Source organism: Telopea speciosissima, chromosome 2 (assembly GCF_018873765.1).
Source record: "Telopea speciosissima isolate NSW1024214 ecotype Mountain lineage chromosome 2, Tspe_v1, whole genome shotgun sequence".
NCBI lineage: Eukaryota > Viridiplantae > Streptophyta > Magnoliopsida > Proteales > Proteaceae > Telopea > Telopea speciosissima.
Window position 1 is genome coordinate 31,848,948 of NC_057917.1, and position 24,099 is coordinate 31,873,046.

General features: G+C 39.3%; 1 protein-coding gene across 2 annotated transcripts in view; it reads right to left on the reverse strand.

Moving 5' to 3' along the window:
• Positions 1-6,455: 6,455 nt before the first annotated feature.
• Positions 6,456-24,099, reverse strand: part of LOC122652385 (probable sugar phosphate/phosphate translocator At3g11320) — a 40,728-nt gene continuing 23,084 nt past the window's right edge. For both annotated transcript variants that reach the window (XM_043846106.1, XM_043846105.1), the window contains one exon: positions 6,456-6,951. In XM_043846106.1, the coding sequence (XP_043702041.1) occupies positions 6,805-6,951 (147 nt within the window). In that variant the 3' untranslated portion in view covers positions 6,456-6,804. The remainder of the gene's footprint in view (positions 6,952-24,099) is intronic.

The following is a 24,099-nucleotide window of genomic DNA, read 5'->3' on the forward strand; positions in this document are numbered from 1 at the left end:
CTTTGCCTTTATTGCCAGACTTCCCACCCTTGGCTTTCAGGGTCTTGCCCTTACTTCCTTTTTTCTTCTTCTTCCCATTTGAAGAAGGCTTTACCTCAGTTGCATTGACCTCAGCCTTGTCCTTTTTCAAGGACGTTTCAGCCTCTACCAGCGCATTAGCAAGCTCGGTGAGCTCCATCTCCTTCTCGAACATCTTGTAGGACATCCTAAAAGGTGTGTAGGCAGAAGTGAGTGACGCTAAGATCACATCAGTCTTGTATCGTAGGCTAAAATCAGTCCCCATAGATTCCAATTTTTCAAACAGATTGATCATTTTCATTACATGATCCATCACAGGAGTCCCCTGGGACATCTTGGAGTTATGGATTTGACTCACCGCATCAGAATGTGCGTGTGTCAACTGCCTGTTAAACAATTCAGCAAGCTTATCCATTTTACCCCCAGCAGTGCGTATATCCTTAACTGAGTCTACAACTGACTTTTCCAATGATCCTAGGATATAGAGTGATGCCTTGGAATCCCTCATGAGGAACTCTTGCATCTCTTCATTTGCCTCAAAATCGTTCGGGTCGAGTTGAGGAGGAACTTGTTCATCTATAACTATGTACAATCCTTCAGCAGTCAGGAGCAACTTAATGCTCTGGTACCAATCGACATAGTTTGTACCATTAAGTTTGTATTCGCTAATGAGTGTTAATAGATTGGAATTAATGGCAGCCATCGTATATTAATCTACACATGCATAAGTAAATAACCACATGCTAATTAATGACCATTGAAAATAATAAATTGAGCACACACACATCAATGGTCTTTCATGATTTGGGTTTCCCTCATAACCCAAAAGATGAATTGGATACCTACAACCCTTGCATGCATAACTTACCCTGTCGGGAGTCATTATACACACCATGGTAGTGTAGACTAAGCTGCCCACCTCATGGGCTTCCAATATTTTTGGCCACCTGGGTGTCATGTCCAGATCCTGTCGGCTGACATATACCCAAGTCATGTACTTACCTATTGCATTAGTTAGAATCATGGAATCATGAAAGATGGCCCATTGTCGCAGTGCCCTCTCACTATCCATACCCTAACGTTTCTAGATAGAGGTAAATATAGATAAATGTGTGACAGAAGTCCTGGCAATGTCCTGTTGACTTATGCGGGGTCATGTCACACACTTTCTACATTTATCTTCAATAGGAGGCCATGGACATGTCTACCGATTAAGACTAGTCCATATCATACATGTATTGTGAATAAAGAGGGATTAATTAACTCTCACATACACGAATAATCAACATTAATTAAAAGTGATTATGGGATCGTAGCATTTTTATTAGAAGCAATTAAAGAACCCTCCCAATAAAAAAAAACTAATAACTTTGGGTGCATTTATCATGCCATGGATGCCACGCCTCGATCATCTCCTTCGCCCGATTACGTCTTCAAAGTAGGTGACTTGCATCTCCATAAGCTTTGAGCACCACATGTGGATCACCATCAACATGCCCTGGGAGTCCTAACTCCTCTAAAATTATAATGGAAACCTAGAAAAAATTCTATACACTTTCCTTTCCATAATAATAAAGAAACCCTGCATGGAGAAATCAACCCACCATTTGAGCTGCCCATGGGGTGGAGTACATTTGTTTATAAAAAAGATAGGGGGAGAGAGAGAAAGAGAGAGAAGCATCATATCCACCCATAAGCCCATGTATCATACATAAACAATCCATCCATTTATTAGAATGTCATTCCCATAATCACATCATAATATAATTTCATGCATGAGCATTAAAGCAAGTAAACCAAAAATTAAAACATGGATTCCTTCAATTATTGAACCACCACATTGCATGTGATAACATGTATCCAAGCCCATAAAATTAAAATCGCATTTTAATTGCAAGTGGGTAAAGATGGAATCTCTTCACCAATCATCATCCTCCAAAAAACAAAACAAAATAATAAAATTCTGTTTTGAAAAATCTGTTTTTTTTTTTTATTTTTTATTGTTAAACTGGAGGGAAAACAAGGGGGTGCATGCAGCCCACTTGCGCAGGCTGCAGGCACTCCCTGCGCAGCCCATAGGCACAAGGCCCATGGACAGCAGCCTGCAAGCCCGCAGCCTGCAAGCTTGCTGCCCCTAGGCAGCAGCCCGCAAGGGGATGCGCACAAGGGTAGGTTCATGGGGGAGGGCGTGCGCAGAGGCTTGGCAGCGTGCACTCCCCCCCGCATATAGAATATGATTAAAAAATTTTAAAATTAAAAATTAGTAATCACAACCTAATTGGATACATGCTTCAATAATTGGAATAAATAAAACAAACCAAATCCATCATCACATGGGTAGGTTGTTATACTAACAACCTTGTAACTACCCATGTGCACATGGGAAGGTTGTTACAACAACCATATTCTAACCACCCATGTGCCAACTTGCATCCCACTCATGATAATTATATTAAATTATTAATTATCTAATATTCATGGGTGAGAAAGGTGGCTCTGATACCACACTGTTGGTCAAATAACGGTCCAGGGATCAAACCATGGTTCCCTAGGGAGACCAAGATATTTATCCTTAGGGTTTTGCACGCCCTGGGTTAGCCCATGATGCCCCATTTAAATTTTTAGGGCTTCCCATGGTCGCCCATGGGAACCCTGGTGCATCCCTGTTAGGGTTTCTCCTTCCCTCATGTGTCCCATAAAATTTATTATCACAGTAGGGACGAAGAAACTCATCCCTAGTCCATCACATGGCGAGGGGGATCCATCCCTAACTCGAATGCACAGCGAAAAAGGTCAATTTGAGTTTCTTTCGCATCCCATAAATATTAATAATCAATGAACAGAAGGAATTAATAAAGAACTGCTAACCTGGTGAGCCTCAAGTGTTGCTCCTCCAATAGACAGTGGTTCTTCCTCCAACGAGCGCTCCAAGCAAACAGATCTGAACCTCCAATGGTGCTACCAAGGTTCTACACGCCAGTCCCAGTTGCCCTCAAACTCCTCAGCACAGATCTAGGGTTTCACAAACCCTAACTCTCAAACACAGGTGAGAGAAGCAAGAAGAAGAAGAGAGATCACAAGAGGGAGAGAGAGAAACCAAAAACGTAAGAGAGAGAGTGTCTGCTCCAAAATCGTGGAGAGCTCCTCTCTTCTGAGTTTTATGGTCCCCTATTTATAATAATAGGGTTTAATTAAATCCTAGATAGATTTAATAGAGCCCTAGTGAGAGTCTGACTCTTTCTCTCTTAGTCTGGCAGTTCTGTTTAAACTCAAAGTGCTAAACAGGTGAAGAAGCATAATCTAATAGGGAAAATATTAATTAGATTCTTTATTTAATTATTAATGGATAATTACAATTAGCACCAAATCCATTAATTAAATAAAGAGCCAATTAAATTAGCAAATTCCAAATAACTCCCTATATGATAACAATTTATCATATACAACCCCCCCCCACTAATCAACACCATCATTATGGAATCTAGGGCATGTACACATGTACTGCCAAACCCCAATCCATAGTACATGTCCATATAAGAGAGTCTGTGCATCCGATCGGGTCCCACAAAACTCGATAAAACACTTTATTTGAAATAACTCTAAATAATGTATCATTTTATGTAAAATAAATTTTGCAAAACCATTTCCAAAATGGTACTGGATCCAGATTCTGATCCGACCATGCACAGACAGTCTCTATCTTGGTGTTCCCCAATCAGGCAGTGGTGACCGTGTTGGATAACTCCTTCACTCACAAAGTGTTCACGTATTTTCAGAACACCAGCTTTGACTCGCTTGAGTCTCAGTCATTGATGAACCAAAGAATGCGATCACACTTTGCAGTGACAGGGTTCTCTCAGGTACAAGGTGTCGGTGACACATGTCTATCCCTTCCTACATCTGACAGTAATACATGAGGGAATCGACAAAGTAGATTCTTCGCCAATGCACACATCAAACATGTGAGCACTCGCATTCGTACCCTGACATCACATGTCTAGGCATACCCAATGCGACGACCATATGATAAGGGTGCCCAACCCAAACCCTAGTCGTGACTACCATTTTAAGTATAACTTACGGACACATAATGCTCAAAAAGTTTATATTGTATGTGACAATATTAAACTAAAATGTATAAATGTTCAATACAAAGGTGAACCGGGTTGAACCGGACCGAACCGGGTTTGATGGACACACACTTGTCTAACAATTACATCAAGAAACACCAGAGAATAGTCTTTTTTTTCTTTTGGATAAGTAAATTATATTAAGAAAAGAAAAAGGAAAAAATCAATATACAAAAAAACAGGAAGCCACCTAGAACCTCTTTAAAATATTTAAAGAGGGAAATGGGAGGCCCCTAACTAAAATGGGACAGGCCCCGTATCAACCAAAATGCCAAAAACAAGGAAGTTACAACCGATAGTAGATATAGAAATCAACATCCCCCTTAACCAATTTACAAAGTTCCTCTGGGAAGTCAACCGGTTGGAGAATAGTCTCCACATCACCCATAGGTAAGGAGGCAATGTAATCTGCTGGTTGATTCACCTTCCTCCACACATGCTTATATTCCACCGAAGAAAGAGAGGCACTCAAATGGTGGATTTTGTTCTTCAACCACTGTAATGCCCAAGGACCTTTAATCTTTCCATTTAGCAAGTCCACATCCAATTTAGAATCTGACCGAATGGACACGGCATAAAAACCTTTTTCAATACATAAAGTCATACCCCAGAAGATAGCGTACAACTACATAGAAATGACTAATCTATCTACACCCACACCTGCAAAAGCAATAATGGGGAAACTCATAGCATCACGAATCAGCCCTCCATAAGTTGCCTTTTCTTGGGATAGAGAACCATCACAATGCAGAGCAAACATAGACTGGGGAGATCGAAACCATGAACATGCCTTCGGAACAGTAGGAATCCAATGCACAATAATGTTTCCTAGCCCAAACTAGCTTGAAAGTTGCAGTGTTTGAGGATTCTTCCTCGAGCATTATTCTTTGTGCAACAGGTTATATAGGAAAGGTTGTAACGATAAATTTTAGAGATCGTGATGCAATTATTCTATTCTTGAAAATAGTTCCATGTATTCATAAATAGAATTTTAATTATTCAAATTTTTATGGTCTTACCGTCACTGGCCATGAGGGCTGCACTTTCCCTCATCCTGAGACTGGCGTTACAAGAATGATGAGGAGGGGAAAGAGTTCCACGAGTGATGATAGAGCCGAGACTAGAGGACCAAGTCGACTGAGGACCCACAATATTAGGTTCTAGATTTTCTTTCCTTTTACGATCCTTTGGTGGTTTTAGCACTTCTCTTTCTTATCATGATCATTTTGATCGTTCTTTCCTTGGATTGACAATGTAGGACCTCTTGGTCCAAATTTTGGAAATATACTATATGGAGTATTCATCTCTAATTTGCCTACGACGTTCGTCCATTTTTTATTTTTTATTTTTCCCAAACATGCCCTTCTGAGGTTGTAAAACGTGGGTTGGGAAATGTCGGGGAAGTGCCCATCCAAAATCCATTAAGTAAAAAGGGGAAGGAGGCTTGGTAATAGTGCAATTGTTGCTCGAGGATTTGTTACAAAGAGGATATTGGTGTTGTTTGGTAGAGGAAGAGCTAAATTTTGTATGAATCACTACGCTTATGGTATTCAAGATAACTGATCTCTTTTGCAGTGGTTGGAAAATTTTGGTTCTACCCTATACCGACATGAGGACTGATCATACAGGTCTAGTCACATTAAATTTAAGGGAAAAAATCTGTGTCTAGGTGTGTGGCTTATGCCAGTACTCCCAAAAGTCTAACTCTTTCTACCCTTTGTTTTAAGGAGAGATAGACACATGGGAGTGTTGAGAAAACATTTTCCTTAAATTTAATTATTCCGCTGCATTCTTGAAACAACATAAAAGAGCCACAATTTTATTAATTCAATTTCAATGAATTTACATATTCCAATCCTAGGTACTCAATGGAAATATTTGGTGTCCAAGAAAGGTAATTGAGATTGATTGAAATTGTAAATTCAATGAATCCTAGGTACTCAATTTCAATGAATATATAAATTCATTGACATTGAGTGAGCTCTAAGTTCAACCATTGTGCCATAAATCATTCTCATCATCCATCAATTGGTGAGAGAGCAGACAGAAAACTGAGATTTTGGGAAAAAAAATTCCTCTACAGTGCCTTGCAGTTCGGGAATAATGAAATGAGGATGTATTGAAAATTATTCAAAGGATTACGAAAAAAAAAAATACAACAATAAAAGTTGATCCCTTCTTCAAGTGTACCCATTGTTCCCAGAAATAGATCAGCTCCTACTATGGGGTACAAATAAAAGGATTATCAGAATATCTTTCATTAATTAATCATGAGATAACACAATGACCGGAAAAAGAAAGAAAAACAAAAAAACAAAACAAACTGATTGGGTAGAAGAGGACCCAATTCTGTCCCCAAAAGAATACAAGACATTCCTCTATTACCCCAAGACGGGAAGACAATATAGAGCAGTAGTCAGTCCCCTTATTAAGATTCTCCCTACACTTTCCTATGCTGGCTGGCTATCGCTGTTGATACAGGTGGAAACCCTATCCCCCGGTCTCCGACAAAAGAATTTGGAGGGAGCAATATATATATGGAATCGGCTGAATAGCATAAATCGCTCCAAGAAGCATGTTGCTGCCCTCTTATAGAAAACAGACAAATTAGAACAAAAACGTATTTTTGTATGTTGTTTCTGCACGACAGATTGGTTCATTTGCTCCTTTTCTTGGCTTCACTGTAAAGGACAACTCCAAAGACTGTTAGCGTGTAACCAAGCATTCCAGTCACTGAAACAGGATTTCTGAAGATCAAAATTGAGACCACCACTGCCACAGCCCCCTTTGCATTTCCAAGAACCTGGAAAAGTAGAAAAGCTCTTTAATCTCAAACCAGACTACCGAGTCCTTATATATTTTATACAACATATTTTATAGCTTCACAACTAGTAGAACATTTTCGACCAAAAAAAAAACCAGTAGAACATTGACAACGTATAAATACTTTGAATAATTTTCGATGTACCAAAGAAATTGGGAGGACAAAATTCAGTCCCCAGTTTTTCTTCCATTATGCCAACTATGGTTTGATGCAATCCACATCTCCCTGTATATAATCATGAAACCATTTTTTCCAATCTAGAAAACCGTTGGAAGGTTTTCAAAATCAAAATATACACATGCCCACAACAGGTTTTGGACTCATTTTCCTTCTTTCCAATCATAAGCAAAGGAAAGGACCACATAATTCAGACTTGACATCTAGAATCAGTTCCAGCAAAGGTTTTAAAGAGCAGAATTGGGATCCAGATCGGATCAACCGGAATTGGATGAAATCTGCCCTAACCCTAAATTTTGAAAAGGGATCAGTGAACCGGATCGGCTGAAATGGGATGAATAAACCCTAGATTTTGAAAGGGGATCGGCCGAGCCAAACCCAGATCGAATAGGAGATCGGCCTCGGCCTGATTCTAATTCTTGAATAAGCTCACTGGTGATTTCCCGCACCAATGTTGACTCAACTACTTTTATTTTAATCTATACTTCCATAAGTGTACTCCCATTCTATTAAAAAGCCAATCTATATATATACTTCTATGCTGGAAAGGACAGTATACTTGTGGAAGTATCGATTAAAAAAAGTAGCTGGGTATTATTGCAGGAAAATCATAGAACTGGGGCTTATTTTAGTAGAAATAAACTTTGGTTTGGATTATATATGTGATTGGCCTTTGGCCTAATGGGTTTTCATTGTATTGGGCCTTTAAAAGGCACTAAACTAAGAATACAAGTTAAAAAAAATAAAAAGATTTACTTTATTAATTGGTTTATGTTGGAGTCCCAGTGAGAATTGAGTCGTTTTAAGTCTTTTATTAGTCTCTTAAGTAACTACTTCGAATAACAGTTGGTAGTCTATGCTTAGTGATGTTAGGAATCAAATTTTGAGAGCTTGAATGGATTTCCAGTAGTGCTAAGGTGGATTTCTTAGTGGAAGAGTAGATTCTCTTCACAGGATAGGTAAAGTCCTAATCATATTTTCTTCTTATTTTTATTCTTCCAATCCTATAGGCAATACCCAGTTTTAAGAGCTACTATCTAAGTTCTAGTTCATACATAACTCACAGAAATTTGCTCAAATTGAGCCAAAATTTTGTGGATTGACTCTTTCGTTATCATGTTCTCATAGCTTCTATTCTAAAATCTTATTTTAATCAACTAAATTGTCAGATCTCTCAACTATGCTCTGTTCTCCTAGTATCATAGGACTATTCCGCTACACCACTGTTTTGATCTCAGATTTCCACCATATTTTACCAGCCAGCTAGATCCATCAGAGAGAACCACTCGACCAGAGTTTTAGGTCATCTGATCAGTTCACTAATAATTATTAAATTTCTCTCATAGCACCTCTATTCTGGAATCGGTGGTTCTAGTCCTCTGTAGTGTTCTTAACAACATTAACAAATAGCTTTACCTATCAGATGGCATGACTATCAAGAGCATAACACATGGTTTTAAAAATTGGATTGATCAGTCAGTTTGAAATGGGATCCAGAATCAATTTCCACCAATTCTTCACAGGGATAACTGAATTGGTCACTAACACAGAAATCTCATTTTTTTTTGGGCCATTATATCCTCTGGTCACCAAAAAAATAGAACCAAAAGCTCCAAAACCTGATATCTCTTCTGGTGCCATTTTGATTGAGGCAGCCAATTCCAGCCAATTTCATCCAATTTCTGGCCTATCCAGCTGCCTAGTCTGAGTTTCAAATCCTTGTGCACCAGATCTTTTATTTAATTGCTAGTTTATATTTTTATTGCCATATGCTTTGATGTGCCAGACTGCCAGTGCTATAGTTTAGTTTTTTTTTTTTTTTGGTGTCGGGGGGGGGGGGGGAGGGGTGTAGATGTGAAAAAGCATAGTCCATGTTTATTTAATGTTTTCTGTTCTATTTTCCAACAAATTTACTACTACTTGTTGGGATAACACTTCCCTCCCTCCATGATTGTTTTGATGATAACAAACAAGTTAGTACAAGCCATTGTATATTAATATGTCAACAGGTTTGATGATGAAATAAAGAAGATCAAGCCAAAACTGAAATGACATAAAGCACAAGGATGTTCAAGACAATGCTTGGAAGACCAAGATTTCAAGCAAAGAAGGTCTTGAAAAGATATTTTGAAGATTAAAGAACACTACCCAAAGAAATCAAGTTGAAGCCCAAAACTGAAGACTTATTAGAAGCACACACCTCAATACACATTATATTGCATGAATTATAATGAAACTTTCATATCATATCATTCATGCATACATAGACTCTAGGAAGTGACTTAAAGACCCTGGAAGTCCTTAGCATAGATTGGAAAAGGACTGGACCAAAGTCCATTAGAGACAAGCTGGCAAAATGCCTCAAAAGACCAAACGGTCGATCCAATCGGTTGACTGGTTACAGAGGTTATTTCGCCCACTTAGTTCCAACAGCCAACCGGTTTCAACCAGTTCCCCCAACCGGTCGCCCAACACCAACCGGTCGGACAACCAATCGACCGGCAATCGACCGGCAGGACAAATACTACTCTAATGGCTCTTAACGGCTATATTATCCGGTCGATAAGATCATTCTTCAGGTCAACCAGATGAACCAAAGATAGATCTATTAGAGAACATTTTGCACATGTCTTTAGAGCCTTTAATGAACCTATAAATAAAGAATATAGACCTTTTCACCCTCTACAATCCAAAATACTACTTTTGTGAGAAGTGAAAAGTCATTCTAAAGCTCAATTGTTGAAGTCTACTTGTCTCCTTCAAGATCATTCAAGGTTGACTTCAACACTCAAGACCTTCACAAGCTTGCATTCTAAAGAGAAGCTCTAAAGAAGGTCAAAGATCAAATGCATTCATTCCATATCATTTAATATTTGCAAGGAGTTTATGTCACACTCCTTGCCTAGGTAATTTTTACCTTTTCTTTTCTGTATTCACTGTTTATACTTTTGATTTAAGAAAGCACCAGTGTATTAATCTAGACTGTAATTAAATTAATACGTGAGATCCTCTTATCTCGGTAAAAAGATTAGGATTCTCTTATCCTGTGAAAAAGATTGTAAAGGTGTTCTTCCTACCTACTGTACTGAAAGGAAGATACTACTGAAATTCTCTCAACTCCTCCTGTTGTTGACTCTTCTCAAGCTCGTAGAAAAAGGGCTACTCAAAAAAATGCCTTCATCACTAAAGAAGAATATTATGATGAAAGTGAAAATGAGGATGAGGACCACAATCCTGGTGCAGGTAAAGGATCTTCCGGTGACAGGAAGATCATGATGGACTACATGGAGAAGACTACTGAGCCGCTAGATGAGATGGACAAGAAGCTTGACAACATCGTTTCTGATCTCTCTCGCATCACCAGCTACTTCAACATGCCTTCAGGCCCTGCTCCTTAGTTTGTTTTATCTCTCTGATGACTTTGAATAACTTTACTTTTGGTTGTAAAAGTTTAGACTTTGAACTCTTTCCATTTCCTGCACTTCCCTCCTTGAACTTAAAGAACTCTTATGCTGTGGATTATATGATGCACACTCTTAGGGGGAGTATGCTTTTAAGTATGCTTATGAGATAGATTAGTATTGGACAATGATAGGCTTTACTTAATATTCTCTAATGCAAGGGGAGTTTCTCTAAATCCTTTTTGTTGTTGACAAAAGGGGGAGAAAAAATTTGAAACTTAATTTATTATGATTTGTGAATAAACATTGTGGATGCATTATAAGATTTATAGTTATATATGATGCATAATTTATTAACTCCTTGTCTTGATTGCATTATATTTATTGTAGCCAAATCATAGGTTGTCATCATAGAAAAGGGAGAGATTGTTGGGAAAACACTTCCCTCCCTCCATGATTGTTTTGATGATAACAAACAAGTTAGCAAAAGCCATTGTATATTAATATGTCAACAGGTTTGATGATGAAATAAAGAAGATCAAGCCAAGACTGAAAAGACATAAAGCACAAGGATGTTCAAGACAATGCTTGGAAGACCAAGATTTCAAGCAAAGGTCTTAAAAAACATATTTTGAAGATTGAAGAACATTACTCGAAGAAATCAAATTGAAGTCTAAAACTAAAGACTTATTAGAAGCACGCACCTCAATACACATTGTATTGCATGAATTATAATGAAACTTGCATATCATATCATTCATGCATACTTAGAGACTCTAGGAAGTGACTTAAAGACCTTGGAAGTCCTTAGCACAGATTGGAAAAGGACTGGACCAAAGTCCATCAGAGACAAGCTGGCAAAATGCCTCAAAAGACTAAACGGTCGATCCAACCGATCGACCGGTTACAGAGCTTATTTTGCCTACTTAGTTCCAACAGCTAACCGGTTTCAACCGGTCGGACAACCGGTTGATTGGCAATTGACCGGCAGAACAAATACTGCTCCAAAAGCTCTTAACAGCTATATTATCCGGCTGACCGGATGGACCAAAAATAGATCCGTTAGAGCACATTTGACACATGTCTTCAGAGCCTTTAATGAGCCTATAAATAGAGAATATGTCAGACTTTTTCACCCATCTACTACAGTCCAAAATACTACTTTTGTGATAAGTGAAAAGTCATTCTAGAGCTCTATGGATTGAAGTCTACTTGTCTCCTTCAAGATCATTCAAGGTTGACTTCAACACTCAAGACCTTCACAAGTTTGCATTCTAAAGAGAAGCTCTAAAGAAGGTCAAAGATCATATGCATTCATTCCATATCATTTGACACTTGCAAGGAGTTTGTCACACTCCTTGCCTAGGTAATTTTTACCGTTTCTTTTCTGTATTCATTGTTTATGCTTTTGATTTAAGAAAGCATTAATGTATTAATCTAGACTGTAATTAGATTAATACGTGGGATCCTCTTATCCCAGTAAAAACATTAAGATTCTCTTATCCTGTAAAAAAGATTGTAAAAGTGTTCTTCCCACCTACTGTACTGAAAGATACTAGCAAAATTCTCTCGAGGTTGAGAAGAGTGGATGTAGGCTGATTGACCCGAACCACTATAAATCCTGTGTCTTCTTTTTGAGCATTTATTTATATTGACTCCGTCTTAATCGAAGAAATTTTAAAAAGGTTAATACTTCACTAGTGATAACCTATTCACCCCCCCCCTCTAGGTTATCTCAGACTACTTACCTTGCTTTCAATTACCCACGTTCTTAGGTAATGCCCCATGACTATGAAAAAATTCAAGCCACGCACAGTACAAGGATTTAGAGATCAGCCAGGTCAGATTGGGATTGGCCAAAGCTGATCTAAGTTAAATTCAGCTAGGATTGACCGATCCAGATCAAACTGGACTTATTGAATTCCAGATCAACAACAACTACAAACTCAACCTTATCCCAACTTAATGGGGGTCAGCTACATGGATCCAAACAAAACAAAGTAGGCTAAACTGAGTTCTAAACAAAAAGATAAAGAAGAGGTGGGAAAAGAGGGTTGGGGACAGAGATGAAAGATCAAAAAAGGAAAAATGACAAATGGAAGATGGAAAAATAATAAATGAAAAAAGGATGAAACATAGTAAGAGGAAAGAGGCACAGCCCAGCATGTCAGGAGAATCTCAGCTAAATGGGGTCTGCTACATGTATCCTTACCCTCCAATAGGCTCTATCTGAGGTTATACTTGGTACAAGACCTAAGCTAAGCATGTTCTTCCTTACAACTTCTCCTATGGTCATTTTAGGCCTACCCCTAGCTCTTTTAGCTCCTTCAATCGGAATCATATCACTCTTCCTTATTGGGGCATCCATAGTCCTCCGTTGAATATGACCATTCCACCTTAAACAGCTCTTTCAGATCTTGTCATTGATGGGGGGAACCCCCAAGTCCGCTCTAATACATTCAATCCATATTTTATCCTTCATTGTTTTTCTATACATCCATCTTAACCTCCTCATCTCTGCTACACATAGCTTACCAATATGACACTTCTTAACTACCCAACATTCTGCCCCATACACCATAGCCGGTCACACAATAGTCCTCTAGAACTTTCCTTTAAGCTTTACAAGAATACGTCGGTCACACAACACTCCGGATGCACCTCTTCACTTCATCCATCCCACTTTAATTCTTTGTGAAACATCATCCTCTATGTCACCTTCTCTATTTATGATTGACCCCAAATATCTAAAATAGTCACTTTGCGGTATCTCTCTTTCCCCAATTCGCATAATGTCATTATCCATCTGTGTGAGTAAAATTACACATCATATACTCCGTCTTTGTTCTATTGATATTAAAGCCTCTTGTTTCCAAGGTTGACCTCCAAAGCTCTAACTTAGAGTTAATCCCTTCTTTTATCTAGTCTACCAAAACGATATCATCGGCATAGTTGTCACGGCGGTTTAGTGACCCAAGGCGTTGGAGAGGGTCAAAACTAAAGGCGACACCAATTAGGCGAACAAGGCACCCAAGTCGGCCAAGGCGCCTGGACACCGAGGCTACGCCTTGACAACTATGATCATCGGCGATGAGCATGCACCACGGGACCTCGTCTTGAATGCCCTTGGTTAGATCGTCCATGATAAGCGCAAATAGATAAGGGCTTAAGGCCGATCCTTGATGTAACCCAATCGTAATTGGGAATTCCTTGCCTTGACCTCCCACAAATCTCACACTAGTCACCACTCCCTTGTACATATCTTTAATTACATCCACATATTTACTCGACACCCCTCTCCTCACAAGAACATGTCGGATTAAATCTCTAGGGACTGCGTCATAGGATTTTTCCAAGTCAATAAAGACCATATGGAAATCCTTCTTACTATCTCTATATCTTTCCATGAGCCTCCTCAATAAGTAGACAGCTTTTATCATGGATCTACCTAGCATAAAGCCAAATTGGCTCACCGAGATATGTCTCTCTTCTCAAACGGGCTTCAATAACCTTTTCCTAGTCTAAGCAGGCTAGGAGAACAGGTACAAGACACTATAAAACTCAGGTCTTTGCAATGCAATTGTTGTACAGGTTCTGAAATATAAATAAGGGAAGTAGTTTTCTGACCGGGAGTGTGGCCTACGCCAGCACTCCCATGTGTCTATCTCTCTCCTCCTCAAAACAAGGGGGCAGAGGTGTCTTTTCAAATGGGGTGGAGAGAGATAGACTCATGGGAGTGCTGGCATAGGCCACACTCCCGGACAGAGAACTTTCTCCCTATAAATAAATAGGGATGGACATCAGCAATGAGTCTAAGCAATCAATCTCAAGGCATAGTCAACTTCACCAAGGCTTAATCATGGCACCATGCAACTCAAAACCCTCGTCTAAGCAGGCTGTACATATTTGAAAAAATATGTTCTTACCTGATCTGCTGGCACCAAATTATGGTAGGTTTAATAGCTTTCTTGTCATCCAATCAAGGAATATCATAATGAAAGCAATTAGATTCAACAGAGGATTCCCAAGTCTATCCAAAGAGTGATTGACTAGGCTTGTACTATGGACTCAAGTTCAAATACATTACCTAACTGTTTGGTACAGCACATGAGGCCTACTCAGGTCCTTGGTACTTTACCACCCTCCTATGATCAATTTTGATAATGGCCAAACCTAGTTAATAGCATTTTGACTCAACATCCAAGAGTTTAATGATTATTAACATCATGACTTTATTGTAAGAAATCAGTTTTTTTTTTTGGGTGGGGAGGAGGATAAATGTTAACTTTCAGATTTTCTAACAGAATTCAAGAATAGGCTATAATTGGCAGTAGGAAGACTTCAGAAAGGCCAGGGAACAGTTCAACACCAATGAAATGATGAAAAGTGATGAAAAAGAGTAGCAGGAAGCAAGTGGCAACAAAAATAGTAAGAAAACTTTAGACGCCAGGAATTAGCTTCTTGGCATCTTGGACTAGCAAAAGGATCAGAATCACAAAAAGAAAGCTTAGGCATTCCTGAACCGTCCAGTTCTTTGCTGGCCTTTATTACCTTTCCAGGGGTTTAGCCAAAGCTTAGGCATTCCTGAACCTTCCAGTTCTTTGCTGACCTTTATTACCTTTTCAGGTTCAGCCAAACCAGGTTTTCCACAGGGAGAGATTTTACACATGGTTTCCAGATTAGCCTATGTACATGAATAATATTTTTGTAAAATTAAAGAAGGAAGCCAAAAAGAAAAAGAAAGAATAAAGAAAACCCTTGCATCTACATTCTCATCTAGGTAACAAAGAATACTGACTCACATACCAGTGTCCATCCAACATGTATACAGACTGTCCAAAGTGGCACGTACAGTGAAAATTAAATAGGTTTAGATTTTCGACAAAAAATGGTGAAGATGGCAATGTCTGACATGGCAAAATTTCAAACATGAAGTGTACGTGCTACTTAGTTTTATTTCTGAATAATACTTTTCAGCTGAAAGATTTCTCCTGAAAAGACAAGAATAGGCTTAGTTTTATCCTGCCTTTGCCTCCCAGTTAATGCAGACCAGAGCTCACATTTTGGAGGCTGAATGCGTTCACAAACATATAAGGTTTTGATGCAGTGGCATTATCCTGGCTGGACCGGCACAACTGGATCTGGAAACCCAAACAAAAGCGGAACAGCCCCAACCCGGATTTTTGGACCAACAAGGGTTTGTAGGGGTTAATTAGTTATTTAGGGTTATTATTGTAAGTTGCAATTTATCCAATTATTTTATTGGAGATAGTCATACTAGGAGATAGGCATAGAGTCCATATTGTTATTGGTTTTCTAAGTTTCCTTGTTTAAAGCAGTTTACAAAATAGAGTAGGTTTCTATTATTTTGTTTTGAGTTTTCTTTATATATGAACCTCATCGTCTGGAATAGAGATTAAAATAGAGTTGAATGATATTTGGTTTGGAGTTACCTTTCACGGTTGTGAGTGACGTGTGGTTGTTTCCCCTTCTTTGTTCCTCTCTCTTGAACCGACACCTTCTTTTCACAGGTAAGTCCTTCTGCTTCCCCTTATTCTTCCTGCCATCATTATTCCTCTTTAATTCTTTCTTCATTGTTATTTCCTGGTAGTATCTCTCTGTTCTGATCTGGGTGGTACCTGCAGCTCCTTGGAGTTGGATCGATCTTTTTCGTTACAGCTTCTTTCCACCTAAGATTCATGGTGCAGGTTGCCTATTTGTAGGTGACCCAAATCTTAAAATTCCAGTTCCTAATACCCTTTCAACTGTGAACTAAAAACACAATCAGGCTTGATCCTTTTCTTACCGCCAGCGACACTTTCAGGGATTTAATCCTATGTTATCATTGATTATTTGGGACTGCTGTTGGTTATTTATAAGAGGATTTAGGGTCAGGAACTGGTGCTTGAAATCCTACTTTGAAAGGGGGAGAATCGAGGGAGTTCCCTCTCCTGAAGAGGAACCAGTTCACCGCTGGCTTGCTGCTCATATCGTGAGGTTGAAGAAAGCGCAGGTTTGTATATTTACAAAATAACATTCAATTATTATTATTACATGACAGACCTCTTATTCATACTTGGTTCCTGTTTTTACCCCAATTCAAATTTTAATTCTAGAAATACCCTCACTCTAAACCTTTTATGATGCAAGAATAGACCTGTAATAGTATCTCAGACCTAATCTCACAGCAGGATCTCAAGAAACAAAAACAAAAACAAAAAAAAAAGAGCAACCCAGTGCACGAGGCTCCCGCTACTGCAGGGTCTGGGAGGGGCAAATGTACGCAGCCTTACCCCCTGCTATGTAGGAGAGGCTGTTTCCAAGTTTTGAACCCGCAACCAAAAGGTTGCAATAGCACAACTTAACCGTTGCACCTAGGCTCGCCCACTAGGATCTCAAGAAAAACTCCCAAAAATCAAAGTCAACCTTCTCAGATGAAGGTCAAACTCTAGATTTCAATCCCCCACAATGAGTAATAACACCCCTCAGAAGATGAGAGAGATAGGTTGGGTAGTTTGAGAGTAATTACAGAATTTTCAGTTTCAGGATGGAGATCTGAGAAGATAGTCAAACAGAAATTAAGTCAAATCAAACTAATAGAATTCTCCAAAAATCATGTATAGTTCTTCCCTAGGATAGCTTGAATGATTCTCAAAATATTACCCTAATCTAATGGCTAGATTAAGAGTAATTAAAGAAAGGGGGAAATTTTCATACACGGCTGTGTAAGCATACACGGTCGTGTCCCCTCTCACAAAGAGTTGGAAAAGTCATAAACCCCCACCCATTAATTAATGCCTTGAAACTCCCACCCTCTCACATACACGGCTTACACAGCCGTGTATGAAAACTTTCCCCTTAAAGAAATAAAATTCTTAAGTTCAAATGTTGCAGAAATCAGGTTATTTTTAAATAGCAGCAGCAAGGATGATCAAAACCCTTCCAAAGCCTGGTCGAGTAAAGGTCTTTGGTAGGCCTTTGATAACCCAGGGTTTGGGTGGAATCAGATTATTAGATCAGGTTTAATTAATAGATCACTGTATGCTAAAATAGGATGTACAAACATGGACTGTGCAGGAGCTTTAAATCTGGAATTAAACTCAGATCTGTACTTACTCAATGATAGGGATTGAATATATGATGAAAGGATAACCCACCCTCTTGAAATCAGTTAACAAAACACCACCAAGGAACGAGAACTCGTCTCGAGTACAGGTTTCAATTTGCCAAATTTCCGAGTTGGCTCAAGATATCGCGAGATCTTGAGCGAGTTGGGGTAATTTTTTTTTTCCAACTCGAAGGCTGGTTTCGGTGGGTTTTAGACCTACTTTGGGTCTGAAACTTGGTACTCAGCCTATTTTAGGCCATTTAAACACGATGGCACTATCAAATTTTGAAAAAACAGTCCAAATAGGAGTTTCACTTCGGACCCTTGGTTCGTAAGCGCGACATACTAAAATACCCTACTATTACACATAATTTAGTAATAAAAAGCAATCAAAGCATTCAATTAATATAAATCAACTTAAATAAGCATTAGAAATGTGATAGTGTACAAGACATCAATCTGTTTAACATATTACATCTATGATCTATCATCCTATAAAATGTGACCGAACCACCCATTCAGAACGATTCGGTCCACATATTCTTCCCATGTCATCATGCTGATGTAATGTTACACATAGTTGGCCACAGAACACATATAAGTGTTGTTATCAACATATGCCAAGTCCCCTATGATGCAAATCCTTCAGTTTGAGATGAAGAATCACAAATATGATGCAAATCCTTCAGTTTTGTAGATAACTGTAGTCTCCAAGAGGTAATATGTTGAAATCCAGGTACATAATGAGGCAGCAGAAGCTCACAGGGGAGAAAAATGGTTGAAATCTGGAACTCGACAGAGAACTCGCAAGTTCTGTCGAGTTCTAGAACTTTTAAAAGGCAAAAAGGGTCGAAATCTGGGTCGGGTCGAGATCTCGACTCGACCGAGATTTCGCCGGATATATTGTAATTTTTTAACTCAGTATACATCTCATCTCGACCATGGAAAAAACCAAGATCTCGCGAATTCTTCTTCCATGAACACCACCAGCAGCTATGGATCTCAATCAGATTACAAACACAGACTGTACTTGGCGGTAGAACAGAGCCGGGGAAGATGAATCCGAAGATAACTTGACCTATCTCAGGTCTGGTTATCACCCATTCATTGTATTACTCAGTTCTCTTGCAGCAAGGCAACTCAAATTTTAGTTAATCAAATCATGTCCGGCTCAACAGCCTTGCATTTTATACAAGGCATGGTTCAAAAACTCGTCTCGGACAGCCATCTCGACCAGGTCGAGTTTTTCGAAATCTCAAGATTTCGGTGAGACAGTGCATTTTTTTTTTCCGGAACTATGTTTCGGTGGGCAAATGGCCATAGTTGGCTCCGAAACTTTAAGTGAAGCTTGTTTTAGTCTTAATAAACATATTTAAAGCTTCAAATTGGAAAAAAAAACACACCCAATTTGGTGTTTTGGATTTGCACCCTTGGTTGGCAGTAAAGGCTGAACCCTTAATGTATTATTGCCTATTCTACATATTGTTTGAATGATCTAAGACATAATTGGCAAGTAAAACAAGTAAATTATGCAATAATGGATGAAGACACATAATATTGAATAATTATTCAAGAAATAGTTAAAGACTTAAAGTTTCTACTACAAACCACAAGATACAGTGAAGTGTTCACAATGCATATTACATAGACACTCAACCCAAGTACAATGAATAATACATGTCATAGACACCTTACTATCCTAGTCTTCCACGTCTCAACTCCCAAGTCCCAACAATACAATACTAAGACTCTAGGAGTATTGAGGAGGTCGAGATTCTCGAAATATTCGAAATCTCGGGCGAGTTTTTCAAAAAATTGCATTTTTCTATTTCATTTGCTATCTCGTCTCGACCAACTAGAGTTTCTCGAGATCTTGCTGAGGTCTCGTCTAGTTTTTGAACTATGATATAAGGAAATAAAAAAAAAAGTGAAAACTATAAATTAGACTCCTATCATGAGTAGGAGTACTTACAACCTTGCTGAAATTTAAAACAACTTATAAGCAGTAGTCCTAATGCTAGTAGGAATAAAATTAAAACAAAATAAACCACTAATCAGCTCATGCAAGCAAGCTAAGACCCAGCCCAGCCGGCTGGCAGTTAGGCCCACATATGGACCTCAAACCAGGTTCAAGAATGGCCCTTCTTCCTGCAGTTGTATTTGAGCCCAGCATGTCTATCTACATCATTTTATTCCCTATTTCGTCCCTTAACTTGTTTTCTTACTCCTAAGGGTCTGGTTTGCCTCTACAATGATGAAATCGCCACTACTAGTCTTATTTTAGTTGTTTATCTTTTGGTTGAGCTCATAGGGACCCCAAAGCAGGGTTTTGTGCCCCCGAGGCCCAGATCTCATCAATTGGTATCAGACCGAAAGTACTCATTCCTACCCTATACCATGGTAGCCAATAGTGACAGCAGCTTAACTCCTATAAGAAGGAAAAACAAGATTACATATTGCCTATCTTGCAGATCGTGTTAATACCTTAAACACTACTGTCAGTTCACTCCAGACTACAATGGCATCCCTGTAAGCTTGTATTGGCCGACTAGTATCTTCAGATAAAGGAAAGAGTCATTCAATGTGGGTATTTGTTGGATTGTATGAGCCAGAATACCGTGGGGGTATTCTGGACTTTTTACCTCTTTATTGCTCTTTATTATTCCTTCTAGTATGTAAGGGCAATTCTGTCCATGTAATGTTTTTGATTATTATAAATATAGAGCTTGGGGTCAATCTTAGACATCCAAGCATTCAAACTCTAATTCTGATCTCTTAACATGGCATCAGAGCAGGTTTCGAATTAGGGTTCTCCATCCCTCCATTCTCGATCTCTATTTCTCCCTTTCTCTTTCTCGATCTCCCTTTTCTCCTTCACCTCATTCCATGATACACAACTTCTGATCGATAGGAGCTTGCACTCTGTCTGCGACATTTGAAATCTTCAAGTTTTTTTTGGACTGATTCAATCTCAACTACCAAGAATCTGTCCACCTTACTGAAGATCAAGAACTGCAATAGAATTGTTGGCCAAGCATCTATCTCCAGCCATATTTGAAGACCTCCTCAAGATCGATTTTTCCCATCTCAAGTTTTTTACAAAACCCTGACAATAATCGATCTTGGGGTTATTGTTTTTGGTTGTTGCTGATTTTTTGAGGGGTGATCCAACACTCATAAGAGCACACTCGATCCTTCTTTCAGCTCCATCCAGTGAAGTTTTTGAAGCTTTTTCCCCTATATCGATCTCACTAAAATCAAGGTTTTTTTCAAAACCCTGACAAAATCGATTTGGGGTGTTGCCATGTCTGTTATTGCTGATTTTTGGAGACCTATTTTATCATCATTCCAGGAGTTCCTCCTTCAATTTTTGGAGCTTCTCTTAGAGGTTTTATTGGATTTCTCCTTCAACCAACCCTTCTCTGACTTGGGTTCTTCTCTGCTGCGATTATGGGTGACTCTGTTACTTCCACTGCTACTTCTGATCATGTTGGCGAAGGCAAAGCAGAATATCACCACTTTCCACCTAATCCCATCAAATTGGATGGCTCAAATTACCTATTGTGGTCTTGGTCTGACTCCTTTGCCATTGCTGGCCGTGGCCTTACTAGCCATATTGATGGCACCAGTGCTACGCCGACTGCACCTAGTCCTCTTCAAACTCGGTGGCTTGCCAACAATGGGGTTCTCATGTCATACATGATTGGTTCTATGAACTCAAACCTTGCACAAGGGTTTCTTCTCCTTGATACAGCTTCTCAGATTTGGTCGGCTTGCTAAGAAACATACGGGCAGCTTGGCAATGATGCCCAGGTTTATGAACTCAGGAAGAAGGTCCTCCATACTACTCAAGGAGAGTTATCAGTCTCAAAATACTACGCTACTCTGTGCAGCCTCTGGCAAAAATTGGACCACTTCTCTGATTATCACCCTACTACGGCTGCCGACATTGCTACCTATAAGAAACATGTGGACAAGATCAGGGTCTATGACTTCTTGGCAGGGATGAATGTGGAATATGACCAGATTCGTATTCAAGTATTGGGCCATTCTCCTTTTCCCACACTTGAACAGTCTTATGCCTTGGTCTCATCTGAAGAAAACCGTAGGGCTGCTATGTTACATCCTCGTATCACTGAAAGATTAGCCCTACAGACTGCTACCCCGGCTCCTACTACACCTGTTGGGAATCTATCTCTTGGTACTCCTACTACAGGCACTGTTACTTGTGAGCATTGTCACAAACCTTACCACACCAAAGATAAGTGTTGGAAAGTTCATGGGAAACTAGCTGACTTTGAAGCTAAACAGGCTGCCAAGAAGAAGACAAAAAATAAGGCAAACCACTCTGAATCTGTTACTATAGCCCCGACTACTGACATTGGTCTATCCCAGGATGATCTACAGGCATTCCTACGTGTGTTAAGGTCTTCCGCTGCTGCTGCCTCTACTACATCTACTGCCAATTCCTCTGCTCCTTCAGGTTCACACTTTGCCCAATCAGGTATTCCATTTGGTGGTCATTGTGCTTCGGTAGCTTCCCATCCTTGGATCATAGATTCTGAAGCTACAGATCACATGACCGGTTCCTCTAGCCTATTCCATCAATATTCTCCCGCTTCTGGAAAGATAAGGTCAAAGTAACTGATGGTTCCCTTTCTTCCATCTCTGGAAAAGGAATCATCAACTGCACTTCTTCCCTTCCTTTGTCTTCTATTTTACACATTCCTAATTTTACTACTAACCTTCTTTCAATTAGTAGTATTACTCATGATCTTAACTGCAAAGAAACCTTTTTTCCTTCTCATTGTGTTTTTCAAGATCTGGCATCTGGGAAGACGATTGGATTGGGTAAAGTGCACGGTAGATTGTACCTGCTTGATGATGGTCGTCTCTCTCCACCATCATTACCTTCTCTGCTACACCAGAACTCCTTGGTTTCTTCTAAACTTTACCAATGGTACTCTAGATTAGGTCACCCTCCATTAGGAATTTTAGCATATTTATTTCATGCTTTGGTCACCAAATATAATAAAGATGACTTTTATGTGAGGCTTGTGTTCTGGCCAAACAGACACGTTCTACTTATTCTCTATCAAATAAAAGCAGTTCTTCTTGCTTTCATTGGTGTTTTTTGATGTTTGGGGACCTAGTCGTAAAACTTCTCTTTCTGGTCATCGTTGATTTGTTTCCTTTATTGATTGTCATTCTCTGGTAGCTTCCATTGACAATAATTCTTGCATACCTCTTGCTTCAAAAGATAAACAGAATCTCAAGACAAATTGTTTAGAAGCAGAGCGTGAACATGGTGAAAGCAACGGTAATGACAACGATGAGGAGCAACAACCTTGCTATGTTCTTCGTCCTATTTTGGCCACTCACAATGTTTCTAAGCAAGAAGAATGGTGCCGCAGCAGTATTTTCAAGACCCAAAACAACCCTTTAAAGCTTAAAGGAAAATTCTATAGGACTGTTGTACGATCGGCTATGATACATGGGGCAGAATGTTGGGCAGTTAAGAAGTGTCATATTGAGAAGCTATGTGTAGCAAAAATGAGGATATTAAGATGGATGTGCGGAAAAACTAGGAAGGATAAAGTAAGGAATGAGCGTATTAGAGCAGACTTGCGAGTTGCCCCGACCAATGACAAGCTTCGAGAGAGTGTTTGAGGTGGTATGGTCACGTTCAACGGAAGTCTAGTGATGCCCCAGTAAGGAGTGATATGATCCTGATTGAAGTAGCTAAAATGGCAAGGGGCAAGCCTAAAATGACCATAGGAGAAGTTGTGAGGAAGGAAATGCATAGTCTAGGTCTCGTACCAAGTTTGACCTCGGATAGAGCCTTTTAGAGGGCAAGGATCCATGTAGCAGATCCCATTTAGCTGAGTTTCTCCTGACTTGCTGGGTTGTGCCTCATCTTACTTTCAATTTTCTTTCTTTTTCTTTTTTCTCTTTAGTATCCATCTTTCATTTGTCATTTTCCTTTTATTTCATTTCTCATCTCACTTCCCATCCCTCTTTTCCCCATCTCTTCTTTACCCTTTTTTGTTTAGACCTCAGTTTCCCCCTACTTTGTTTTGTTTGAATCCATGTAACCGATTCCATTAAGTTGGGATAAGGCTAAGTTTTTTGTTGTTGTTGTTGCTGTTGTTGTGAGTAGAGTGCAACAACCATGAAGAATGGTGATTGACAGAGACAATTGTACTAATGTCATCTCTAAACACTCTATTCGTAACCTACAGAACCATATCTCAATCCATACAAGGCTGCATGGGCAAACAACACCAATCTCAAAATTAATGATTGGTATTTGTTCACATACTCTATTCGAGGGTTCATGGATATGGTGCAATGTGGGGTCCTACCCCTGAAGATGTGTCGTGTCACATTCTTCTTGGACAACCATGGCAATTTGATAGGGTGCAACATCGAGAGTATGCA